General features: G+C 47.5%; 1 protein-coding gene across 3 annotated transcripts in view; it reads right to left on the bottom strand.

The window, feature by feature from the left end:
- Positions 1-8935: 8935 nt before the first annotated feature.
- Positions 8936-23297, bottom strand: part of LOC147727739 (zinc finger protein 10-like) — a 230460-nt gene continuing 216098 nt past the window's right edge. For all 3 annotated transcript variants that reach the window (XM_086961741.1, XM_086961739.1, XM_086961740.1), the window contains one exon: positions 8936-10226. In XM_086961741.1, the coding sequence (XP_086817867.1) occupies positions 9406-10226 (821 nt within the window). In that variant the 3' untranslated portion in view covers positions 8936-9405. The remainder of the gene's footprint in view (positions 10227-23297) is intronic.

The raw sequence follows: 23297 nt of genomic DNA, 5'->3' as shown, positions 1-23297 counted from the left end.
ATAGCAATAAAATGGTATGCAGGTCTCGAGAAACAGAAACAATTCAACAAAACAGACCCCATTTGCGACAGCAAACACTGTAGTTCCACAAGGGAGAGCCTATGTGCAGGAGAATAGCAGCGAAGGCAGGCCACAAAAAAGGAAACTAGGGGCCAGATGTAGGTAATTCTATTTTACCGATTCATAAATACCGAATTTTACCGATTCGGTATTTATGAATCGGTAAAATAGAAGGGGGAGATGTAGGTAAAATCGGTAATTGAATTACCGATTCTGTAAAAATCGGTATTAACCGAATCGGTAAATACCGATTCGGTAATGCCCATTGATTCCTATGGTCATTGAAGCCCATAGGAATCAATGGGCATTACCGAATCGGTATTTACCGATTCAGTAAATACCGATTCCAGCAAGGGTGCAGGGGGTGTCACTTTGACACCGTCTAGCACCCCAAATACTGGCATGTGTGCCATGTGGCACACAGACATGCCCTAAGGGCATGTCTGTCTGTCACATGGCATAGGTGTGCATGCACACATGTGCATGCACACCTGGATTCGGTAATTTACCACCCAATTGGATTGGGTGGTAAAATACCGAATCTGTACGGCCTTTGGGACTCAGAAGAGTCCCACCTACATCAGGAAGTTACCGAATCGGTAAAAATACCGATTCGGTATTTACCCCGATTCGGTAAATTTACCGAATCGGTAAATTTACCAAATCAGTAAAATAGGGCCCCTACATGCCAATTACTAAATACCGGTCGGTAACGGCCGAAATCGGCCGTTCCCGATCAGTTTCGGCTCCTACATCTGGCCCTAGGTACCGAAAAGTTTCTGCCAGCGCAGCTTTTTTTAAACTTTCTTTTACGTCACCTTACTAACAATGATTAACTCTTTTTTTTAACTACCTTACATAGGGACTGAATCCTGCTCCAAGAATCAAACATGCAGAAACTGAGTTTTGACAGATGCAGGGCATCTGCCACAAGCAGGTGGATTTCAGTTTATCCCCGTGTGTACACTCTAAATAATGCAGTCAAAACACCCAGCCATTTTGTCTCATGTCTCGTATCTGCCAAACTTTAAATAACCCCTTTGATCTTCTATTCCATACGTTACTGGCTAAAGAAATTCTATGTCTGAGGCTACTGGTTGAAGGAGTACTGTGACCTTGTAACCCATATAAGTATAAACCTGCTTTCGGTCTATCAGATTTTAGATCTGAGATTATTTGTGTGTCTGTTTAAAGAGCACAATGCCATCAAATGACCATGATCTGGTCACTTTACTGTTTGAGTTGTTCCTCCTTTGATTGCTGCAGTGAGACCGAAGTGTGGTGCAGCCCAACCATAGACATCCAGTGCTTAATTTGAGAAAACATAAGTGTTGGTACCCTTGTCAGGATGCCACTGCAGTGTGCACCACCCATTGCTCCTGCAGCACTGCCAGTGACAGTACCAACACTAACAGAAACACTACCATTACACTTCTACAAGTGTGACAATTCAGACTATTCCAGGCCCCAAAGCTATAGTAATTGCTTGGGCAGCAGGTATTAGTCATTATTAAGGTATACTGAGGAGGCGCTAGGGGGTGCACAGCGGGATGGCTGCTTAGACAAGCGGCTCCGCAGGGCAGGTGAAATTATCGCACACATAATGACTTAAACGGATCACTGCAAGGAACAAAACACATCTTTAATGATGGGAAGATGTGCTGCGTGCCAGGAGAGCAGAGCGGGGGCGTTACAGACGTGCTGAGCCCCGCACAGACTGCGGGAACACAGCGGCCGCGAGGATACAACATGGCGGCAGGTGTCCCAACCAGCTCGGGGAGAAGCGCAGTGTTCTATCAATGTCAGTGACAGGCACCCAGGTTAAGGCTAACGGAGCTTTTATAACTGACTGGAGGTACGTGTGATTATTCCCCACAGCACCCGTTTGTGGCTACATGCGGAGCGGAGGTCGGCATCCCGATGCGGGAGAACTCTATGACTCAAAATGGCGGCACCTGCTTCACCGAGCTGCTGGTAACGGACAATGCTCACACCCCGTGCCTGCCTGGCAGTGTGACAGCCGCTCCGACCAAACCCTCAACTTGCGCGCCTTAAAACCTGTGCAAGAAGAGCGTTAGGCGACCTTGCTCCTTCGTGCTATCTCACCCATATTCAGCACCACCCTACATTGCACCCTGAGATTGAGAGCCAACATGGCAGCGCCCATGCACCGGGAATACAGTCATATGGCGCTGTCGGCAACTGCCCACCCAACATGTCAGCTCCGTGCAATGGGTGATGTACACTCCTGCCAATGACTTACATTTAGGGCTGATCACTGCGGGTCCCGACGCTCACACACTCCCTTGCAGGAGATGACTCATACATCCAGTCGCTCTGGTGCCACCCCCCCCAGTCAGAATATAAACGCGCCTAAATCGATGTGCAGCGAGGGAGAAGGAGCTCCGCGCTGAACGAGGTGGTGACTAACTGAGCAGGCACTCCTTCATAGCCCAACAGCGCAGTTATATATTAGGGGACACTTTGACACATGCAACTACATGCGTGGGTACCGCGCTGGGGGACCAAGATCCAAGATAGCGAAATCGGGCCTCTTGGCCTCAGCTCTTCAAGACCATGTGCGACGTGGCTACTACATTTCAGCGTCCCGAAAACGCATAAAACCACTCAAGCGCCACGACCACTATCCTCTGGGAGTGAAATAGCTACTATATTCTTAGCAATAGGTAAGCCAGATAAGCAGCAACCCACAATCACCTTTACAGCGCGTAAACCGCCAAAGGGCCAAAGCGTGACCACAGAGGAAGATCTGGAGGCGGAATCTGCGGTAGGTGGCAAACTGGAGGGCATTCTCACAGCCATACAAGCAAATCAGCAAGAAATCAATGGCTAACTTGACCACCTAACGGGGCAAATGGACTCCATGGCTGCCAAACTAGACAAATGGGGTGAGAGACTTGTTAAGGCTGAAACCCGAATATCAAACGTAGAAGATGAGTCGAAAACAACAACAGCCAAATGCGCAGGGAAGGAGAAGGTTCTGGACGTGGTCAGGGCGGAGGCAGAGGAGTTGGAGGGACGCTCGCGACTAAATAATATACGCGTAGCCGGCCTGCCAGAATCCACCAACACTGGACGTATGGAGATTTACATCGAGCAACTATGCAAGGACGTCTTTGGAGAAAATGCATTATCCCCCATCTTTATCATTGAGAGAGCACATCGATCTCTAGCTCCGAGACCACCGCCTGGTGCTGCACCCCGGCCGATAGTGGCTCGTGTCCTAAACTACAGGGATCGGGATACCATTCTGAGACTAGCACGTAAGGAAGGAGAAATTCACCATCAAGGGAACAAACTGGAATTCTACCCAGATTACACAGTCGCAGTGCAGCAGGCAAGACGGGAATTCAACGATGCCAAAGCAAAACTTTGTGAGTTACGCATACCCTATGCCATGCTGTACCCAGCACGTCTGAAAATCACGTGGGAGGACAAACCGGTGTTCCTAGCAACCCCCAAAGCTGCTCTGGATTTCCTCAAGAAAATTGCAAATAAGGGTAAGAGAGGAGAACGAAAAGACAAACAACCTGACTCGGCCTAAAGGTAAGAGCTTGAAGAGTGAAATGCACTAATACTGAGCGCGATGGCAGCTCCGGGGATCTACTCCATTTCCAGCTCGTACTGTTAACTGGCCTCTAGCAAATGCATCGTACGATGACTAATAGAGATATAGAGTGAACCTTATTTGCTGTAATGATGTATTGCTGGACCACTGACTGGGAGGAGTTATGATTTGCCTACCGTATACACCGGGTGTTACACCATGCTGACATTGGTAACGAACCTGGGTGGGATGGGACTAAGCACAGTAAACAGCGGCATGGGCACACCCTATACCCCCATGCCTTGAGGCTGGACTCCTGGACTTTGAATACATGACGGACTTTCTATTGCTCATTCGTTTCGCTACTAATCCAGCTTGTTCCATATGTGATCTGTATATTAATTATCAATCTGCCCCCGTCCTTTAGATAGGACGGTGAAGTGTACTCTCAGCGGACCTCTAAATGGGCGGTCCCCAAAAAGTTATGTTCCTTGTTGCTGTTCAGAGGGAAACATGGCTTCGGCAAATTTGGGATGCTGGAGTGGGTGGGATTGGGGTGAGTTGGGGTTTACGTTTCATGAACCTGCCAGGACACTTAAGATGCATTGCTGACCTCCATATTGTGCTGCGTTCACATGGGTCAAAGTCTACTAGCACAATATCAAACCTTACTATGTTACGAGCAACTAAGTTGAAATGCAGCCGACTGTATATGGTGACTGGGAACAGGTACATCGTGTAAAGACAGTTTAAACCTTTTAACGTGGAATATGAGGGGGTTTACTAATCCCAAGAAAATTAGACAAATATTTGCTGGTCCAGATAGGAATCATGTAGATATTGCGCTGTTGCAGGAAACGCACATTGCTCCACACTCATGCAGGAACATCGGGGCGAGATGGGCGGAATCTAGATACTCTGCTGAATACTCATCTTACTCTAGAGGTGTTATGATATTAATCAGAAAGGGAGTCAACTGCAAAATTGTCCGTACAATCATGGACACACAAGGTAGATATGTGATTGTGTCGGGTAGGCTTCGAGGGCAGTGTATAACCTTGGTAAATGTGTATGGGCCAAATGATGACTCCCCTGAATTCTTTAAAGAAATATGGTCTCATCTACTTGAATTCATAGACACAAATATCATCTGGGGGGGATTTCAATATAGCACTAAATAATGCTCTAGATCATTCACCGGCATTCTCAGAACCACATAGGAGGGCGAGGGGGAAAGTAAGTGATATTATGGAGGAATTATCCCTTAAGGACATTTGGAGGGTAAAATATCCAACTGTAACTGGTGCAACGCACGTTAACATGGCACACGGAAGTTGGTCTAGAATAGATTTTTGGTTAGGTTCGGACAACACTGTATTATGGACCACAACGATGAAAACGCTGCCCAGAACTCTTTCTGACCACAATCCGGTTCTATTAACACTGCAAATACCTCATTACACACACCCCCTTTCAGCTGGAGATTTAATGCAAAAGCCCTCTTAGATCCGTTGTATGCGGATGCCATATCCACTGCTATTGAAGAGTTCTTCCAATTAAATGTTAACACAGTTGAAGACCCGGGCACACTCTGGGAGGCGTTCAAGGTCACACTGAGAGGTGTGTGCATGAGCACAGCGATAGGGATCCTGAGGGATATCATAGCTCAAATCACTAGGGTTGAAAACCAAATAAAGGAGCTGGAAACGGAATATGAACGAAGTAACAATGTTGAGCTGCTGGGTGAGATCAGGCAGATTTACACTGAACACCAGACCTATGCGGCAGATGAGCTAAAATATGTAGCCAAAAGGCCGATGGCTAGACAGTTTGGAGAGGGTGGGAGGCCTGGTACGGTGCTGGCACGGAAAATATGTGAAGGGAGAGGTCCTCAAACCATAATACAAGTGCGAGACGAGGAAGGCACACTGCACACACGACCTGAGGGAATATTACGCAGTTTTGTACATAACTATGCAACCCTGTATCAATCCCAACACACGGCACCGCCGCAGGAAACTTTTGGATACCTGCACGATATCGCTATTGCGTGGTTATGTGATCACCAAAGGGAATATTTATCACAACCTATAACTGTAGAGGAAGTGACTGAGATCATCCACTCTCTCCCTAACGGAAAAGCACCGGGACCTGACGGGTACACTTGTGAATTCTACAAGACATATGCAGACCTCCTAGCCCATCATCTAGTAGCTATGTATGGAGCCGCATTCGATCGGGCAACACTACCCCCTTCATTGCGCGAAGCCGTACTGATCACTCTCCTGAAACCCGGTAAAGACCCGGAACTGTGCGAGTCATACAGGCCTTTATCCTTACTTAACGTAGACTTGAAGATACTGGCCAAACTCCTAGCGACTCGATTGCAGCCACTGATGACAAATCTGATCCTGCCCGACCAGGCAGGGTTCATACCAACAAGAGCTACATCACACAACACGAGAACCCTTTTTGCACTTTCTCGATCCACACACCAAAGCGGCGGCGGTGATGCTTGATGCCGCCAAAGCATTTGACTCCATTGAATGGTCCTATCTACAAACGATACTGCACCGAATGGGATTTCCTATACGGTTCATAACTTGGATAACGCTATTATACACTAATCCGGTGGCAAGGGTCCGTGTAAATGGCTACATATCAGAATCCTTCCACATAGCAAGGGGCACTAGACAGGGCTGCCCGTTATCCCCGTTGCTGTTTGCCCTTGCCCTTGAGCCTCTGGCTTGCATCATTCGGCAGACATATAACCACTCGGCACTACACTTCCCCGGACGACCATTACACATCTCATTTTATGCAGACAATATGCTTTTATATGTGCGCGACCCTGAACAAACCTAAGCCCACTACTGAGAGAATATGTCAAATTTGGTCGACACTCTGGACTACAAATTAATTGGGACAAATCTTTCATTATTCCTCTTACTGATTCCATGGCACCTCATGTCCCGGATTTTCCTCTAGACTGGCAAACGGACCACACTAGGTATTTAGGGATTTGTTACAGCCGGAACCCTGAGGAGGTTATACGTACCAACTATGGCAGAGTGCTCTCTGAGCTGGAGGAGAAAGTCAGTAGATGGATACAGCTCCCATTGTCATTGGCGGATCGTATTGCAATCGTAAAGATGAATATCCTCCCTAAATTCCTGTACTTATTTAATAACATACCGATACCACCACCGAAGGCGGTTTTCAAACACATAACCTCCTTAGTATTGAAACTAATCTGGGCGGGTAAACAAGCACGCATAGAACTACGTACACTGACGTTGCCATATGAAAAGGGAGGCTTCTGTGTCCCAGACTTCTTCCTCTACTACCTATGCGCACAAGCACAGTATGCTGCACACTGGTATCATCCCACCCCTTACCTCACACATACAGCGGTTGAGGAGGGAGATACCTTTCCAATACCATTGACGGCAATCAGCACACACAATCGACCCCCATTGCACTCGGCAGATATCAACACTATAGACGCAACAACGCATGCATGGCGCACACTGGGACGACTAGCACATAAGTTACCATTGTATGCACCGGCACTCCCACTTCATCATCACCCTGAGATTTCAGTGACCACTGAAAAAGTTGGTATGGATCTTCTGAGACATATTGGGGTGGACACATTTGGGGACCTTTTGTCAACCAGATGACTTATCTTACATCAGTAACCCCACCATGTTGTTTCGCTTTACTTATTATAGATTACAAAGGGCGATCCGAGATTTATACCCAGATTACCCGACAGAACCACCTAGCTTACATACACTACAACTAGTTTTAACATCGTCAAACACATCACACCTAGTATCGAGATTGTACACAGCAGCCCAGAGTGAAATCCCATACAATTCGCACAAAGCGATGCAGCGATGGAATAAGATTCTGCCAGATGTGCTATCGGAGGAGGACTGTTCTGCCGCGTGCACACTCCTCAAACTGCTAACACCAAATTGTAATTTACGCATCACGCATTTAAAATACTTGCACCAAACGTATCATAATCCACTTAGACTGCATAAGTATGGGCTATGGGAAGACGCTAACATGCAAAAGATGCAGGACCCAGGAGGCTGATTTTACCCATTTAGCTTGGCACTGCGTCAAAATCCATGACTATTGGGTGAAAGTAACAGATACACTAAGTGCCATGGTGGGCGTAGACATTAGCTGCTCAATGAAGGTGTGCCTCTTGGGTCTATTATCGAATGTCAAGGCTGGGAGGCGTAAATTCTGTGCAGTGGCCCTTTTAATCGCCAAACGGCAAGTATCTAAGTGCTGGGGGGGCAAAGCGTCAATCCTAAGCAATGGCTGAAAGATATGGCTCATTGCAAAGATAGACTACTTACCTACGAGGAAGAGCTGCCAGCCACGTCACGCCCTAAAGATTATTGGAGCTATTTCACTGACTTCTTGCAAACCATTGATGTAGATGCAATGTCCTAAGAGATGATGCTTTCCTCTCCCAACTATCGACACCCCAATCTAGACGTATTCCCACACTGTTATATCTTAAAAGACGAGACTCGATGACACTAGTTGTTTCACTGACCATGACACGCACTCATGGATGAAGAATGCAGAAATGTTCTGGCTTTATTATTTTTGTTGTATTTTTTTTCTCCATTATCCAATCTGTTGTTTGATGTTATGAAAAAGAAGTTCTCTACCACTGATTTATACTTGATAGTTGCTGCACAGAAGGCGTGCCCACTATGCTTACCCCAAACTCGCCGCCGGACCCCTGGGCTGTCGGCTGAATGGCTGTGTTATTTCAGAAACTAATGGGCTAACATGCGCCACCGGCCCCAGGGTTGTAGGCAAACAGCTGTATCGTTACATATGTACATTAATAAAGATTTTTGAACTTAAAAAAAAAAAAAGGTATACTGAATTAACAAACAACTGTTGTTATGCTCGTCTCTAAATTAAAAAAGCAGCACCACCATGTTGCAGACTACCATAAGAGCCGGTGTTGACAGTTAAGTGCCAAGGCCAAGTATCGAAACCCACTGGTTCAAATTAAGCACTGCCTACACCACATTTATATTTTTGATGTTTGGAAATATTTTAAATGTATAAAACAATCATATTTACAAGGTCTGCTGCTTGAACCTTTTTTGAAAGGGTACTGCAACCCTGTAGCCATTTTGGTTTAAAGCTCTTCATTTTCTCAAACCGGATATACAGGTCTTTCTTCTGATAATCTGTTAATTGTTCTTTGCACCAGGACCTATTCGGAGGTGGAAATAAATACACATTTGAGACCAAAAAATATTCCTTTTCCCTTTGAGGAAAGAACTTTTTTAATCCAGGTTAAATGTGTGCTTGCATATTTTGTTTTACTGTTGGGCCATTTTTGGTTAATTTTCATCTAAATAAAATCATTGTTTTTTTCATTTTCATTTGTCCCCAGTTCACCAGACTTTAGATTTTAGTGATTTTGAACCTTTCTCCCAAACTGCTGCAATTGGCCTGACTTCACGTCACAGAGCCCCATTCCTTCCAGCCTTCAGTTGTTCACTGCTTTTCTCAGTACTTGAAAGTTTGTAATTTTGGGTGTCTTCGCTAGCACTGCGGTATGTCAATCACATCCAGAAGGTTTGGCACCATTAAAACCACCTTCTACTAACCCAATAGCCTCTCTGTGGTTAGCATTTCACCATACTCAATATGGTGCTCCACTATTTTCGCTTGCTTAGACTTGGCAAAGCTCTTTTACAATCAGTTACACCTAGGGAAAGTCTTCAGCTCATAGATGACACTGGAGTATTCGCTCTTCTCCTCTTTCCAATATGTGTTCTCTTGTGTCTAATAAGATGCCCTCGTCGATTGAATCTTTTGCCACATTCAGCACACTGGAAAGGTCTTTCGCCAGTGTGTATACGCTGGTGCCGAATAAGATTTGCAACATCACTAAAACATTTGCCACACTGACTGCATGTGAAAGGTTTCTCTCCAGTGTGTATTCGCTGGTGTGTTGTCAGGGTTTGTAGCTGTCTGAAACTCTTTCCACATTCACTGCAGCGAAAGGGTTTCTCTCCAGTATGCACACGTTTGTGGTTGATCAGGGTTTGTGACTGCCTAAAACTCTTCCCACAGTCAGAGCACACATGGAGCTTACGACCCTTGGGTTTAATAAGGGTTTTTGGTTGCATAGGCTTCTTCTTACATTCATTGCATGTGTTTACTAACTCTCCGTTGATAGACTGCTGTTGTGAATTCTCACCGGACGGGCTAAAAAACTGTCCACATTGACCACATTTGCACAGTTTCAATCCAGTGTGCATTGTATGGGGCAAGCCGATGCCTGCGGGCTCACTTAACCTCTTGGCAGTTTCAGTTAGGATATATGGCCTTGATCCTGTGTGGGCCCTCCCAAGCATGCCAACGTCTGGTCTGTGGCTGAAACTGCTGCCATGTTCAGCGCATGCATATTCCTTTTCCACAGAATGGATTCCAGCATTCAACCTGGGGCTGACAATGTTGCCATGTTCATTGTTTGGATACCTTCTGTCCCAGCTCTTTAACTGCTGTTTTTCGGCTGGGATTACGGACAAGTGGACACCTAAGCAAAAGATGCAAACAGCAATTAATTCCTACACTAATTTATGGCCACATTTTAAACACTTGAAAGACCACAGTCTTTTTGGTGTGGTAATACCTCAATTGATAAACACAGATGCTGTATGATGCAGAAGTTACAATGTGCGCTATTAACAAATCATTCACAAATCTTGGATGGAAAAGATTACATAATAAAACAGCTTGCTTTTCCCTTAGAGGGGCAAAACCTTGAATTGCTATTGGTTTTTTTTTACCCTGTACAATTCCTCTGAGTTTTATCTGGTAAAAATAAGGTGTCGAAACACTCACAAGTGCAGTAATGTCTGTAAAAACAACACCACATCCTTTAAAACTAGGGCATGTGAAGGTGCAACTGATTGGTATTGCAGGGCTATACTAATAGACTGTGAACCATATAAACAGGTGTAAAATAACATCTTGGAATCCAAATTTCGGGGCAAACTTTTGATTGTGCATTTGTCGGTATTCCCACTGACTCGTATTGAGCCAGTAAACATAGTGTATTTAAATGTGGGATAGGTGCTTTTCACAAACTGCACTGAAAAGATGAGACTGACGAAGTGAAGAGCACTGAAAAAAGAACATTTCAGCGTTTACCTTGCTGCTGAAACACTTGCTACTCTACTGAAGAAAGTGGACACACACAACACTTTTGACCACAGCATTCTCCCAGGACAGTCTTGCAGCAATCACATTTATAGGACTACCCCCTGCATGATACACAGAACACACATGCAAAGACGTCATCCCAGTTACATCCTTCATTGTATCATGAGCCATTGCGTGGATCAGCGAGTGCACTTCATATGCTTGTTTAATACATAATACAGTCCCTGCAATGTGAATTCTTGTAGGTTGGTCCACTGTTCCACAAAACAGTCTGACACATTTCTGCCCAATCATCAAAGCAGACACATAGCGCTAAACACCCAACCACAACTTTAATGTGATACCCCATGCAATAAGAGGAAAGGAAAAATTCTAATACGCATGATTAAGCAACTACACCTACTTAACCACACCTCACCACTGATGAAGGGTAAAAGTTTAATGAGGGTTGCCGCTATCAAATCTCATGTTACAGCAAACAAAATGATGGACGGAATGCTGACAATGCAAACATTCTCCCCCAATGAAAAAATCTCGGTTAAATCCATTGTTCTTTTGCCCACTACGCCACCCTAGTTTAGACCCAGCAATATGCAAATCAGTCTTGACCCAGTGCCTCATGGGAATAGTCCAGACCGAACTGCCAGGCCAGGTCCTGCCTGGACTGGAAACAAGCATCCTGGGACCGGTTTCAGGGTATGTCACCCTTCTTCAGCCAGGCTAGCTTGAATCCAGTGGCACAGTGAGCAAGGGACCCACGTCTGTTATGTCATGTTAATTTAATTTTTCTAATGCGCACAGCTACCAATCAAGGGTTTCCCAGAGCAGGCCCTGAAAAGGTCTCTGAAAACCTAGATTAGAATTATTGATTAAATAGCCAAGTTTGTAATTGCTTGCGAAAATTGGGGTACACATTCTCTTTCCGCATCACATCAGGCAAGGGACGTGGGTCCCTTGCTCACTGTGCCACTGGATTTAAGCTAGCTTGGCTGAAGAAGGAGTAGTTTCTGTCCTCTAACTCCAGTTCTGTAGTAGGGGTATCTCTGTTATAGTCCTAATCTAGTGAATAGTCCCGCCCATGTGCGTTGACTCCGGAGCAATCAAAAATAATCTCTTAAATTGTCAAAAAATGCAGACCTGCACAGACACTTAAGAGAGAATTTAAAGACAGATAATGCAGCCTATATCCACAGGCTACACTGTCCAGTACTTCAACTAGAAACTCCACCAAAAAAAACCACAAACAGCACAGCCTGTCCAGTATTCTCCACAGAGAAAAACCTTCCCCTACCAGCAAAAGCCTCTGGAATAATAGAGAAAGTAGTGGACAGACAAGCCCCATAGGCTGCCATTATGTGGCTCAGAACAGGTTACTGTGCCTTTAAGAGTACTTTCCAGAACTCTCTCAGTATCCCAGAATGCACAGCAGGTCCCTTTTACTTTCAGTTCTTTTTGAAGGTGTAACACCCAAGACCTGTAGCATTCCTTTCATGAATATCTTTCTCCACCGGGGAGAAGGGCAGGCGCTTATGATTATAACAGAGATACCCCTACTACAGAACTGGAGTTACAGGACAGAAACTACTACTTCTGTAGTAGGGGATCTCTGTGTATAGTCATAATCTAGTGAATAGAATGGCAAGCCCATCCCCACACCAAAGCGGCGGTAGAGAGAAGAGAAATAACATCACTACTGTGCGAACAGATTTCGCAGCAAAGCCTGCCCAACCTGAGCGTCTGTCCTGGCATCAGTGTCCAGACAGTAATGCTTAGCAAAGGTATGGACCGACTTCCAAGTGGCCGCCTTGCAGATTTCTGCAATTGGAACATTACGCAGCAAAGCAGGCGTGGCAGCTTTGCCCTTGTGGAATGAGCCTTAGGTTTACCCCCTAAGGTCTTATTAGCCTTTTGGTACCAACCGGCCTACAGCTCGTCGTGGCAGAGGTGTGGCTGCAATCATACGTAAAGATCTTACATTCATCGCGTCTTCCTCGCTATGCCTCCCTGAGGCTGAGAACCTTGTCATCAGCCTGGCAACGGAAGCTGGAGCTTTGACCCTCATCGTCTTATATCGCCCCCCCACCCCTATGCCCCTGTTCCCCGCTGCCCTTAGCGAACAGCTCGCCGCCTTGATGACTTCTTCTGCCCGCATTGCCATTTTTGGCGATTTTAATTACTGGTTTAATCATGCTGATGCCGGTCCTCACGCCACCGAATTGTTTGAGGCACTCCTCAGTCTAAATCTGACTCAGCACGTTACCACCCCTACTCACGCCGGGGGTCACATTCTGGATCACATCTGGACGTAGGGGGTATCGCTCTCCTGCCCGATCATCTCCCCCTGCGTCTGGTCCGACCACTCGCTGATCGAGTCCTCTATCTCTGTAAAGGGCCTGGTTAGGCTTCCCCCTTTAAAGGGCGGGGTCGCTCGGAAATGGAATGCTCTTGACTCCTCTGCCTTCCTTTCTTTTCTTGCGGAGACCCAGTCCTTACCCAGCAACACTCCAGGCGTCAACGCATTGGACGCCAATATCGCTCACTGGCTCACGACGGCTAGCGACCAATTCGCCCCCATGTCCCGTTTCCCTTGCTCACGCCATAGTAAATCTCACAAATGGTTCAACTCAGCTTTGAAATTACAACACCTCGAGCTGCGCCAATTGGAGCGTAGGTGGAGGCGTAATTATCTCAGTACTGACAGGGAGGCGTACGTGTTCGCACGTAAAGAATATAAAAAAGCTATCACTACAACTAAGTCTGCTTTTGTCTCTGAGAGAATACTAACAGCCCCTAATAAATCCAAAGAGATATTTAAGGTCCTCGGCGAATTAACATCGGACGCCAGGACACTCCCAACGCCGACAGAGGACTTCCCCAGGCACTGGTCCTACTGGATCTGTCGGCGGCATTCGACACGGTGGATCACAACATCCTACTCCACCGTGTCGAGTCAGCCGGAGTCCATGGGCCTGCCTTGTCCTGGGTCAAGTCTTTCCTAGAGGGAAGATCTCAAGCAGTTAGCTTGGGCCCTTTCAGCGCCACCAGCGCTCCTTCGCTCTGTGGTGTCCCCCAGGGATCTTCTTTGTCCCCCCTCCTTTTTAATTTGTATCTTCAACCTCTTATTCACTCCCTGGGTAGGTGGGACGTCACCGTGTTCAACTACGCTGACGACTTACAAATTATTTTCCCCCTCACTTCCCCTGACGCCGTCACCAACTTTCAGGCGGTCATGATACACATCCAGCACTGGATGAATCAAAACAATTAAAGCTCAACCCTGGGAAAACTGAGCTCCTCCTTCCTGGGAGGAGCGCCTCCCATTGGGGCCCCCAGTTTTGGCCAACTGAGCTTGATCCACCACCTCCTCCTGCTGGCTGTGTAAAGAGCCTCGGGGTCATTATTGACTGAGCTCACTCTCAAGGCCCAGGTGAGCGCTGTAACATCTTCCTGCATGTTCCAGCTACACAGGATACGGAAAGTCGCGCACCTCTTGACTCCTGAAGCCTTGTTACAAGTCCTAATAGCATTGGTGATGTCCCATTTGGACTTCTCTAATTCCCTGTACCATGGCCTTCCCAAATCCCTGCTGTTTAGGCTACAGATCGTCCAAAACCAGGCTGCCAGACTGGCATTCAAAATTCCAAGATGGCAGTCGGCCAAACCTTTATTACATCAATTACATTGGCTACCAGTCAGTGAAAGAATAGCCTTCAAGGTTTGCTGCCTGGTCTTCAAAGCCTTGACTGGCCCCTCCCCCGCTTTCCTGAAGTCCCTGATTACCCCCTACTGTCCCCCGCACCCTGAGGTCCACCCACCTTCAGCTTCTGGTCATCCCCCGTTTCAAACTCACTAAACTAGGTGGCCGCAGCTTCACTCACCTGGCTCCCAAGCTGTGGAATTCTCATCCACCTTCACTTAAGACCTCGTGTTCTCTCTTATCATTTAGGAAATCTTTAAAAACTTTGTTCTTTTCACACCCCCGCTAAATCCCTCTTGCACAGCTTCAGTGTCAATCAGCGCCAGGAAACTCATGGTGGCAGTGCGCTCAATAAATTCCCCTTAACATTAACAATAACATTAACATTAACAATTGTATACAGGACACAATCCACCTAGAGGTGGACTGTTTTGAGGTAGGAAGACTGGTCCTGACTGATACATAATTGATAAACAATTGGTCTGACCTACGAATATCCTTGGTTTTATCCAGATAACATTTCAACACCCTCCTCACATCCAGGGAATGAAGGATTCTGAAAAAAACGTAGGTAAAGTTATGGTCTGGTTAACATGGAAATCAGAGATAACCTTTGGAAGAAATTTAGGGTGAGTATGCATAACAACCTTAGCAGCATGAAATACAGTATAAGGTTCTTGGCAACACAACGCCTGAATTTCACTCAACCTGCGGGCCGATGTGATGGCCACGAGGAACGCCGCCTTCCAGGACAGGTGCTGCAACGAAGCCTTATGAATAGGTTCAAAAGGCTCCTTCAACAATCTGGACAGCACCACATTCAATTCACATGAAGGCGAAAGAAGGAACACTTTCTTCAAGCCTTCCAAAAAATCCTTGATCACAGGGATCTGGTAGAAGGAAGTCTGTGAAGGGCATTTCCTGTAGGCAGTCAGCGCAGCGAGATGGACCTTAATGGAATGGAAATTAAGGCCAGACTGCGCCAAATGTAGAAGATACGGAAGGATGACATCTTCCTTACATGTCTTTGGATCATAGTTCTTGGACTTGCACCAGATGCAGAATCTCCTCCACTTGTAAGCATAGGAAGTCCTAGTGGAAGTTCGCTTAGCCTCCTTCAGTATGTCCATACAATCTTCTGGTAGATTCAACTGGCCATATTGCACTATCTCAGGAGCCATGTCGCCAAACTCAAAGACGAGAGGTTGGGGTGCACCAACTACCCCGCGAACTTCGTGAGAAGGTCCGGTCGGCACTGCAGCCGTATTTGAGGAAGGAGAGACCGGTGAAGCAGGTCCGTGAACCACCACTGCCTTGTCCATTCCGGGGCAATCAGGATCATCCGCGCCCTGGACTGGGACAGCTTGATGAGCACCGCCGGAATCAGGGGAATGGGTGGAAAATCGTACAGAAAGCTGTTCGACCAGTTGATCCATAGCGCATTCCCCAGCGACCCCTTCTGGTAGTACCTGGAGGCGAAGTCTCGGCATTTGCTGTTTTCGGCGGTGGCGAACAGATCTACGTCTGGAGTCCCCCACCTTGCGAAGACTTCTCCTAGCACTTCGTCGTTTATGACCCATTCGTGGTTTTCCTGAATCAGTCTGCTCAGTGTGTCCGCATGAACATTCTGTACACCTGGTAGATGGGTAGCCGTTATCGTCAGTACTCTGGCTAGAAGCCAGCGCCAGATCGCCTGCGCCTCCTGCGACAGAGCGCATGATCTCGAGCCCCCCTGCTTGTTGAGGTAATACATTGTGGTCGTATTGTCCGTCTGTACAAGCAGAGAGTTGGTCTGGAAGGATGGATGAAAGGCCTTCAGTGCCAAGTGAACAGCTCTGAGTTCCAGGAAATTGATGTGATACGTGGACTCAGTCGGGGTCCACGTTCCTTGTATCTGTAAGTCTCTGGAGTGCGCCCCCCAGCCGTGGAGAGACGCATCCGTCACGATAGCCTGTGTGGGAAGAATGTCCTTGTGGAAGGGAACCCCTCTGAGGAGATTCTCGGCTGAACACCACCACTTCAGAGACTGAAGAGCATGCAGAGACAGTCGTATCTTGTCGTCCCAAGACCCTATCCTCTGATCCTCCAAGCACTCCTGCAATGGTCTCATGTACAGCCATGCGTGTGGTGTGAGGAAGATACAAGAGGCCATCGACCCCAGTAGAGAAGACACCGTCCTCACTGTTGTAGATGGAGCGGTCATAAGAGCCTGAGCCTTCCGAGGAGTGATAACCGTCTCTCCTCCGAAGGAGACACGCTTGCAGACAGCGTATTGATGGAGGCTCCCAAGTACTGTATGCACTGGACCGGAGTCGGAACAGACTTGACATGTTGATGTGCAACCCCAGCTTGTTCAAGAGAACGCACGCCTTCTGGAAGTGCGCTTGAGCTTCAGAAAAGGAGGAGGCCTTGATCAACCAATCATCCAGGTACGGGTAGACAAACACCGTGTTCCTCCTCAGGTGTGCCGCTACCACAGCCATGCACTTCGAGAATGTTCTGGGCGCAGACTTCAACCCGAATGGCAGTACTGTGTACTGATAATGATTGGCGCCGACTTGGAATCGCAGGAACTTCCTGTGTTTGTGTGCAATGGGCACATGGAAGTAAGCATCCTGTAGGTCTATAGCACATAGCCAGTCTCCCCGTTGCAGCTGAGGATAAATCTGATGCAACGACAGCATGCAAAATTTCTCTCGGCGAATACACTTGTTTGCTTGTCGCAAATCCAGAATGGGCCTGAACTCGTTCTTGTCCTTCCTGCGAACCAGAAAGAACCGTGAGTCGGACCTCTTCCCCTTTGGGACAGAGGTACGTCTTCTATCGCCCTTTTCCTTAACAGGGTATCGGCCTCCGCCTGGAGCTCGTGCAGCTGAAACCGCGAGCTGACCGGTGGAATCGCTGGAGGCGGGCTGGTGAACCGAAGACTGTATCCATTGCAAACAATATTCAGCACCCACTTGTCCCGAGTAATTTTTCTCCACCCTGCCAGAAAAAATTGAACGCTTCCCCCCACCGGAGTAGGTAACGGTTGCAGGGGAAGTAACCGCTCAGGGACGAGACCCAGCCGGGCCTTTGTTCGCCGCTGCGGACTGCTGGCTGCCTCTGCCCTTCTGGCGCTTCGGGAAGGGCCTTCCGGAACTGCTGCTGCTGTTGTTGCTGCTGTCCCGAAGCCTGTCCTCGCCCTCTGCCTTGCGCCTGAACCGTCTCTGGAACGGGCGGTAGGACTTCTTCTCCTTGGGCTTCTCCAACCCGACAGCCATCAGGGTCTCGGCCTCAGCTTTCATGCGGGCCATTTCGTCGTCCGCATGCTTGCCAAACAGGGTTTTCCCCGAGAAAGGTAGGTTGGCCACCCGCTCTTGAGCCTCTGGCTTGAGAGATGTAAGGCATAGCCAAGCGCGGCGCAGTTGGTTGATACCATGGCAGTACCCATGTGCCGCCAGAAGAGACACATCAGCAGCCGCGCTGATGAGTTGGTTAGACACCAACATCCCCTCATTCAGAATCTCCTGAAAGTCCTCTTTCTTCTCTCGAGGAAGGAGCTCAGCGAATTGCTGGAGGGACTCCCACAGGGCTCGATCGTATCGCCCTAGTAAAGCTGCGGCACTTGCAGCCTTCATTGCAGTAGATGCCGTTCCACAGACCTTCCTGCCTGCAGAGTCTAACCAGCGGCTCTCCTTATCAGTAGACACTGTCGACGACGGGGTGGTGGCATGCTGCTTCTGAGCCGCCGTCACTATGACCGAGTCCGGTGTCGGATCCATCCTGGTGAAAGCCGGGTCAGAATCCGGCGCCCGGTACTTCTTGAGGAGCCTGGAAGGAGCCGCCTTCGTCACCACCAGAGTGAGAAACAGCTCCTCGGCGGGCTCCACCAATCCTGGTACTAGAGGCAGCAACGGTCGAGACAGGTGCTTTTTAAGTAGCGTCTCAAAAATCACGGATGTCGTGGGCGTGGGCACCGTCACCTTGATGCCCAACTTAGCCGCACCCCTCAGCAGAACATCTTGGAATGAGACAATGTCGTCTACCGACGACACCCTCGTCCCAGGGGATTCCATCAAAGTCGGCGAGTAGTCCCTGGTCCCAGAAGAGTTTGTACGGGATCTTGATCTGCGCCTCCTGTGGCGTCGCCTCGATCTCGTCGACGACCTATGACGACTCCGCGATTTCTCCCTCCGGCCGGAGCGAGAGCGCGATCTCCTCGGCTTCGGACGCTCCACAGGTCTCAAAGGAGTAGGAGACGGCGGCCTGACCGGGAGCCTCAGCTGAGGAGTCCCCTTAGGCGGCGTTGGGTACCGTGGAAGTGAAACCGACCTCGGTGGAACCGCAGGCGGTCCAGAAGGTGGAAGCAGAGGATGAGAATGAGGATGAGGCGGTGGTGGAAGTGGAGGCGGAGTGGGAGTCCGCGGCGGAGGATCCTTGGACAAGGGAGGAGGAGGGGGAGTCGACCTCGGCTTAGGAGGTGTATATACCTCGAAGTACACAGAGCCCTGTGACTCCTTCTTCTTAGGCGGAAGCGATGGAGAGACAGAGCCTCCAGAAGGACTCCTGGCGCCAGAACTCTGTGCTTCTTTGGCATCAAAGAACGTCGCCCCGACGGCGAACGCCTCCTCCTCGACGGCGAACGCCTCCTCCTCGACGGCGAACGCCTACTCGACGGCGAACATCTTCTCGACGACGAGCGTCTCATTGACGCCAAACGAGTGTGAGCCCTCGACGTCGAGGATCCCCTGGACGCCGACCTCCTCTTCTTCGCCGACGGCGAACGGTGGTGTCGCCTCGACGGCGAGCGCCGACGCCGGGCCGCCTCTCGACGCCGATGACTCGATGACAACACCGCCACCGACGATGAGGATACAGTCAACGGCGACCTCGACGGCGGCCTAGTCAGTTCCCTGGACGCCGAACATCAACGCTGCCTCGACCCAGAGCCCCGGGGAGACGGAGAACAGACCGCTGTCATGCTTCTCGACGCCGTCGTCGGTGCTATCGACACCGGCGGAGAACAGGGACGCTTGCTGGTCTTCCTGCCTCTGGGGGGCCCCTCAGAGGCCTCAGCATGGGCAGATGAAGTATGCCCACACCCACCTTGTGCCTTCAGCCTTCTATCTTCCAGGCCTTGGAGCCTGATCGTCATCCTGTCTCTCAGGGTCCTGCTGGAAAAGGACTGGCAAATGTCACACTCCTCCGGGACATGAGATGAGGGAAGGCAGATGATGCACACCTCGTGTGGGTCCGACTTGGCCTTTCTTCCTCGAACACTCTGGACATTTGTCAAACAAAGCAGGCATTGTGACAAATAAAAGAGTGCTGAAAAACACACTTAAACCCTTGAAAAGTGAAAAAATCTGTAAAGAAACCCTAGAAAGGGAGAGCTCAATGCTCCAGGGTCCTGCTTGCAGGAGCCGGAAAAAAAAACTGAAAGTAAAATGGACCTGCTGTGCATTCTGGGATACTGAGAGAGTTCTCAAACGTTCTCTTAAAGGCACAGTATCCTGTTCTGAGCCACATAATGGCAGCCTATGGGGCTTGTCTGTCCACTACTTTCTCTATCATTCCAGAGGCTTTTGCTGGTAGGGGAAGGTTTTTCTCTGTGGAGAACACTGGACAGGCTGTGCTGTTTGTGGTTTTTTTTTGGTGGAGTTTCTAGTTGAAGTACTGGACAGTGTAGCCTGTGGATATAGGCTGCATTATCGGTCTTTAAATTCTCTCTTAAGTGTCTGTGCAGGTCTGCATTTTTTGACAATTTAAGAGATTATTTTTGATTGCTCCGGGGTCCACGCACATGGGCGGGACTATTCACTAGATTATGCCTATACACAGAGATCCCCTACTACAGAAGGGTGAAATACCCTGAAACCGGCCCCAGGATGCTTGTTTCCTGTCCAGGAGGACCTGGCCTGTTCCCATACGGCACAGGGTCAAGACTGATTTGCATATGGCTGGGTCCAAACTGGGGTGGCGTAGTGGGCAAAAGAACAATGGATTTAACCCAGATCTTTTGAATGGGGGAGGATGTTTGCATTATCAGCATTTCGTCCATCATTTGTTTGCTGTAACACTTTTCACACTAAGTGGGATGGGTACCCAGAGGTGGGTCCTTTGCTCACTGAGCCACTAGATTCAAGCTAGCCTGGCTGAAGAAGGGTGATATACCCTGAAACCAGTCCCAGGATGCGTGTTTCCGGTCCAGGGAGGACCTGGCCTGGCCTGGCAGTTCGGTCTGGACTGTTCCCATGAGGCACAGGGTCAAGACTGATTTGAACATGGCTGGGTCCAAACTGGGGTGGCTTAGTGGGAAAAAGAACAATGGATTTAACCCAGATCTTTTGACTGGGGGAGAATGTTTGCATTATCAGCATTTTGTCCATCACTTGTTTGCTGTAACACTTTTCACACTAAGTGGGATGGGTACCCAGAGGTGGGTCCTTTGCTCACTGAGCCACTGGATTCAAGCTAGCCTGGCTGAAGAAGGGTGATATACCCTGAAACCGGTCCCAGGAAGCTTGTTTCCGGTCCAGGGAGGACCTGGCCTGGAAGTTTGGTCTGAACTGTTCCCATGAGGCATAGGGTCAATACTGATTTGTATATGGCTGGGTCCAAACTGGGGAGGCGCAGTGGGCAAAAGAACAATGGATTTAACCCAGATCTTTTGAATGGGGGAGGATGTTTGCATTATCAGCATTTCGTCCATCATTTGTTTGCTGTAACACTTTTCACACTAAGTGGGATGGGTACCCAGAGGTGGGTCCCTTGCTCACTGAGCCACTGGATTCAAGCTAGCCTGGCTGAAGAAGGGTGATATACCCTGAAACCGGTCCCAGGATGCATGTTTCCGGTCCAGGGAGGACCTGGCCTGGCCTGGCAGTTCGGTCTGGACTGTTCCCATGAGGCACAGGGTCAAGACTGATTTGAACATGGCTGGGTCCAAACTAGGGTAGCGTAGTGGGGAAAAAGAACGATGGATTTAACCCAGATCTTTTGACAGGGGGAGAAGGTTTGCATTGTCAGCATTCCATCCATCATTTGTTTGCTGTGACACTATCAATTCTCAGCCTCAAAAGAGATTTACGACAATAATTTTGATAAAAACTTGTAAAATGTTTGAAGACGAAAAACTTGAGATTTTCTACTGTATCGAAAAAGCATGCAGAAATGTTTTGAAACGTGAAAATGTGAAAGACCTAAATAAAGAGAGAAAAAGTGATTTGTTCATGCAATATAATCACGTGATTAAGAATCCAAACATAGTTAACCTAGAAAATGAGCTGCGGACGACTTCTCAATGTGATAAATTAAACTAATTCTACGTAATGAAACATTTAAAAACGATAAAAAAATTGCTTAAGATGCTTGACCATATGAAGATTCACAGTTTTATTTAGTATTGCGTGGTACAAATGTGCATATCAAAAGTAACATGTATATTAATCTGTTTTGAAAATATAAATGTGTGAAGTATTTTTTTTTAGAAGTACCTAATATTGATATGTAACCTTGAAGAGAAGATTAATGACTGAATTAACTAGGAAAATGAATTATTCATATTAATGTGTGTTTATATTAATCATAACGGGATAGTGATTCAGCAAGTTTTCATGTAGGCCTGAAATCCTTTCTTTTCCTCGTTCCAAAAGCAGAATCTAGCTAAAGTAATCATTTTTAACGCTGTGAAAACTTTTCATGAAGTTTCTTTCTTAGGCTTTCAAACAATAGATTCTCTGTTGAATAAGCACCACTTTTGATAGAAATGTATCAATACAATTGCACACTCAGAGAGAGCGTCTGGAAACGAATAGGCAGTGAACAAAGTGAATTTTCTTACTTCTGAGGAAAAGATGGAAATATAAAGTAATTGAATTTGATGATTTTGCAAAAAGGTCACTTAATGTTTCCGGATTTCTTAGTGAGGTATTGATCACACCATGAGCAGCCCACTGCGAACAACCAATGGAAACCATATTGTATGATGGTAAGGATACTTTGTGGGCATAAACGGAGAACTTTTGCCCCCTTGGAGAAGGCTGGTTGTCATTTTCAATTTTCCTGCCTGGCATGCTGTCACACTGAACTCTGATTTCTTTTCTTATGCCAAACTCATTTGAACTGAACTTTCCGAAACCATCTCACACCTGTACTTTGTCGGCTGGTAAAGTGTTCAGGTACAACTCTTCGGCTGAATATTTTATGGACGCATTCCTGTGACTCTGCACTTTGACTCTGCCGATTTGGTTTGTATAACCTACATGCTGAAACTTGATTTTTTCCCAATGTTACCTCTCTCACCTCTTTCCTAGGTAACCAGCAAATGTTTATCCTATTGAATCTGTATGACATTGTGGGACTAATTGTACTAAATGGTTTCTATTAAATCTGATTATGTGATTTATTTTCCCGACAATTCAAATTGAGGCTTAGATAAATAGTTTAGCTGAGCATATATATTGTATTTGAGTCATTCTTGGTGTGAACCTTTTTGTCGTAAGTCTTACGAATAGAAATGTCTGAAGTAAAGGTTATATGTTAGCATGATTTTTTGCATTTTCTCATTCCATGTCCCCCTAAGGATTTGCCTCACGTTCTCTAAATATCCAACTCCCTGTTAGCCCACATAAAAGATCCATTGGAGGACCAATGGCAGTTTAGTGTTATGTTGTGGGCGCAGCGAGGAAACAGATGATATATGGGTTATATACTAAGTGAAACTTAACCCAACTTTCCGCTGCATCACCACCCACAGTTATA

Source organism: Lissotriton vulgaris, chromosome 3_1, assembly GCF_964263255.1.
Source record: "Lissotriton vulgaris chromosome 3_1, aLisVul1.2, whole genome shotgun sequence".
In the NCBI taxonomy this organism is placed as follows: domain Eukaryota; kingdom Metazoa; phylum Chordata; class Amphibia; order Caudata; family Salamandridae; genus Lissotriton; species Lissotriton vulgaris.
Note: the sequence above shows the minus strand (reverse complement) of the source record. Positions and strands in the feature narration are given on the sequence as shown.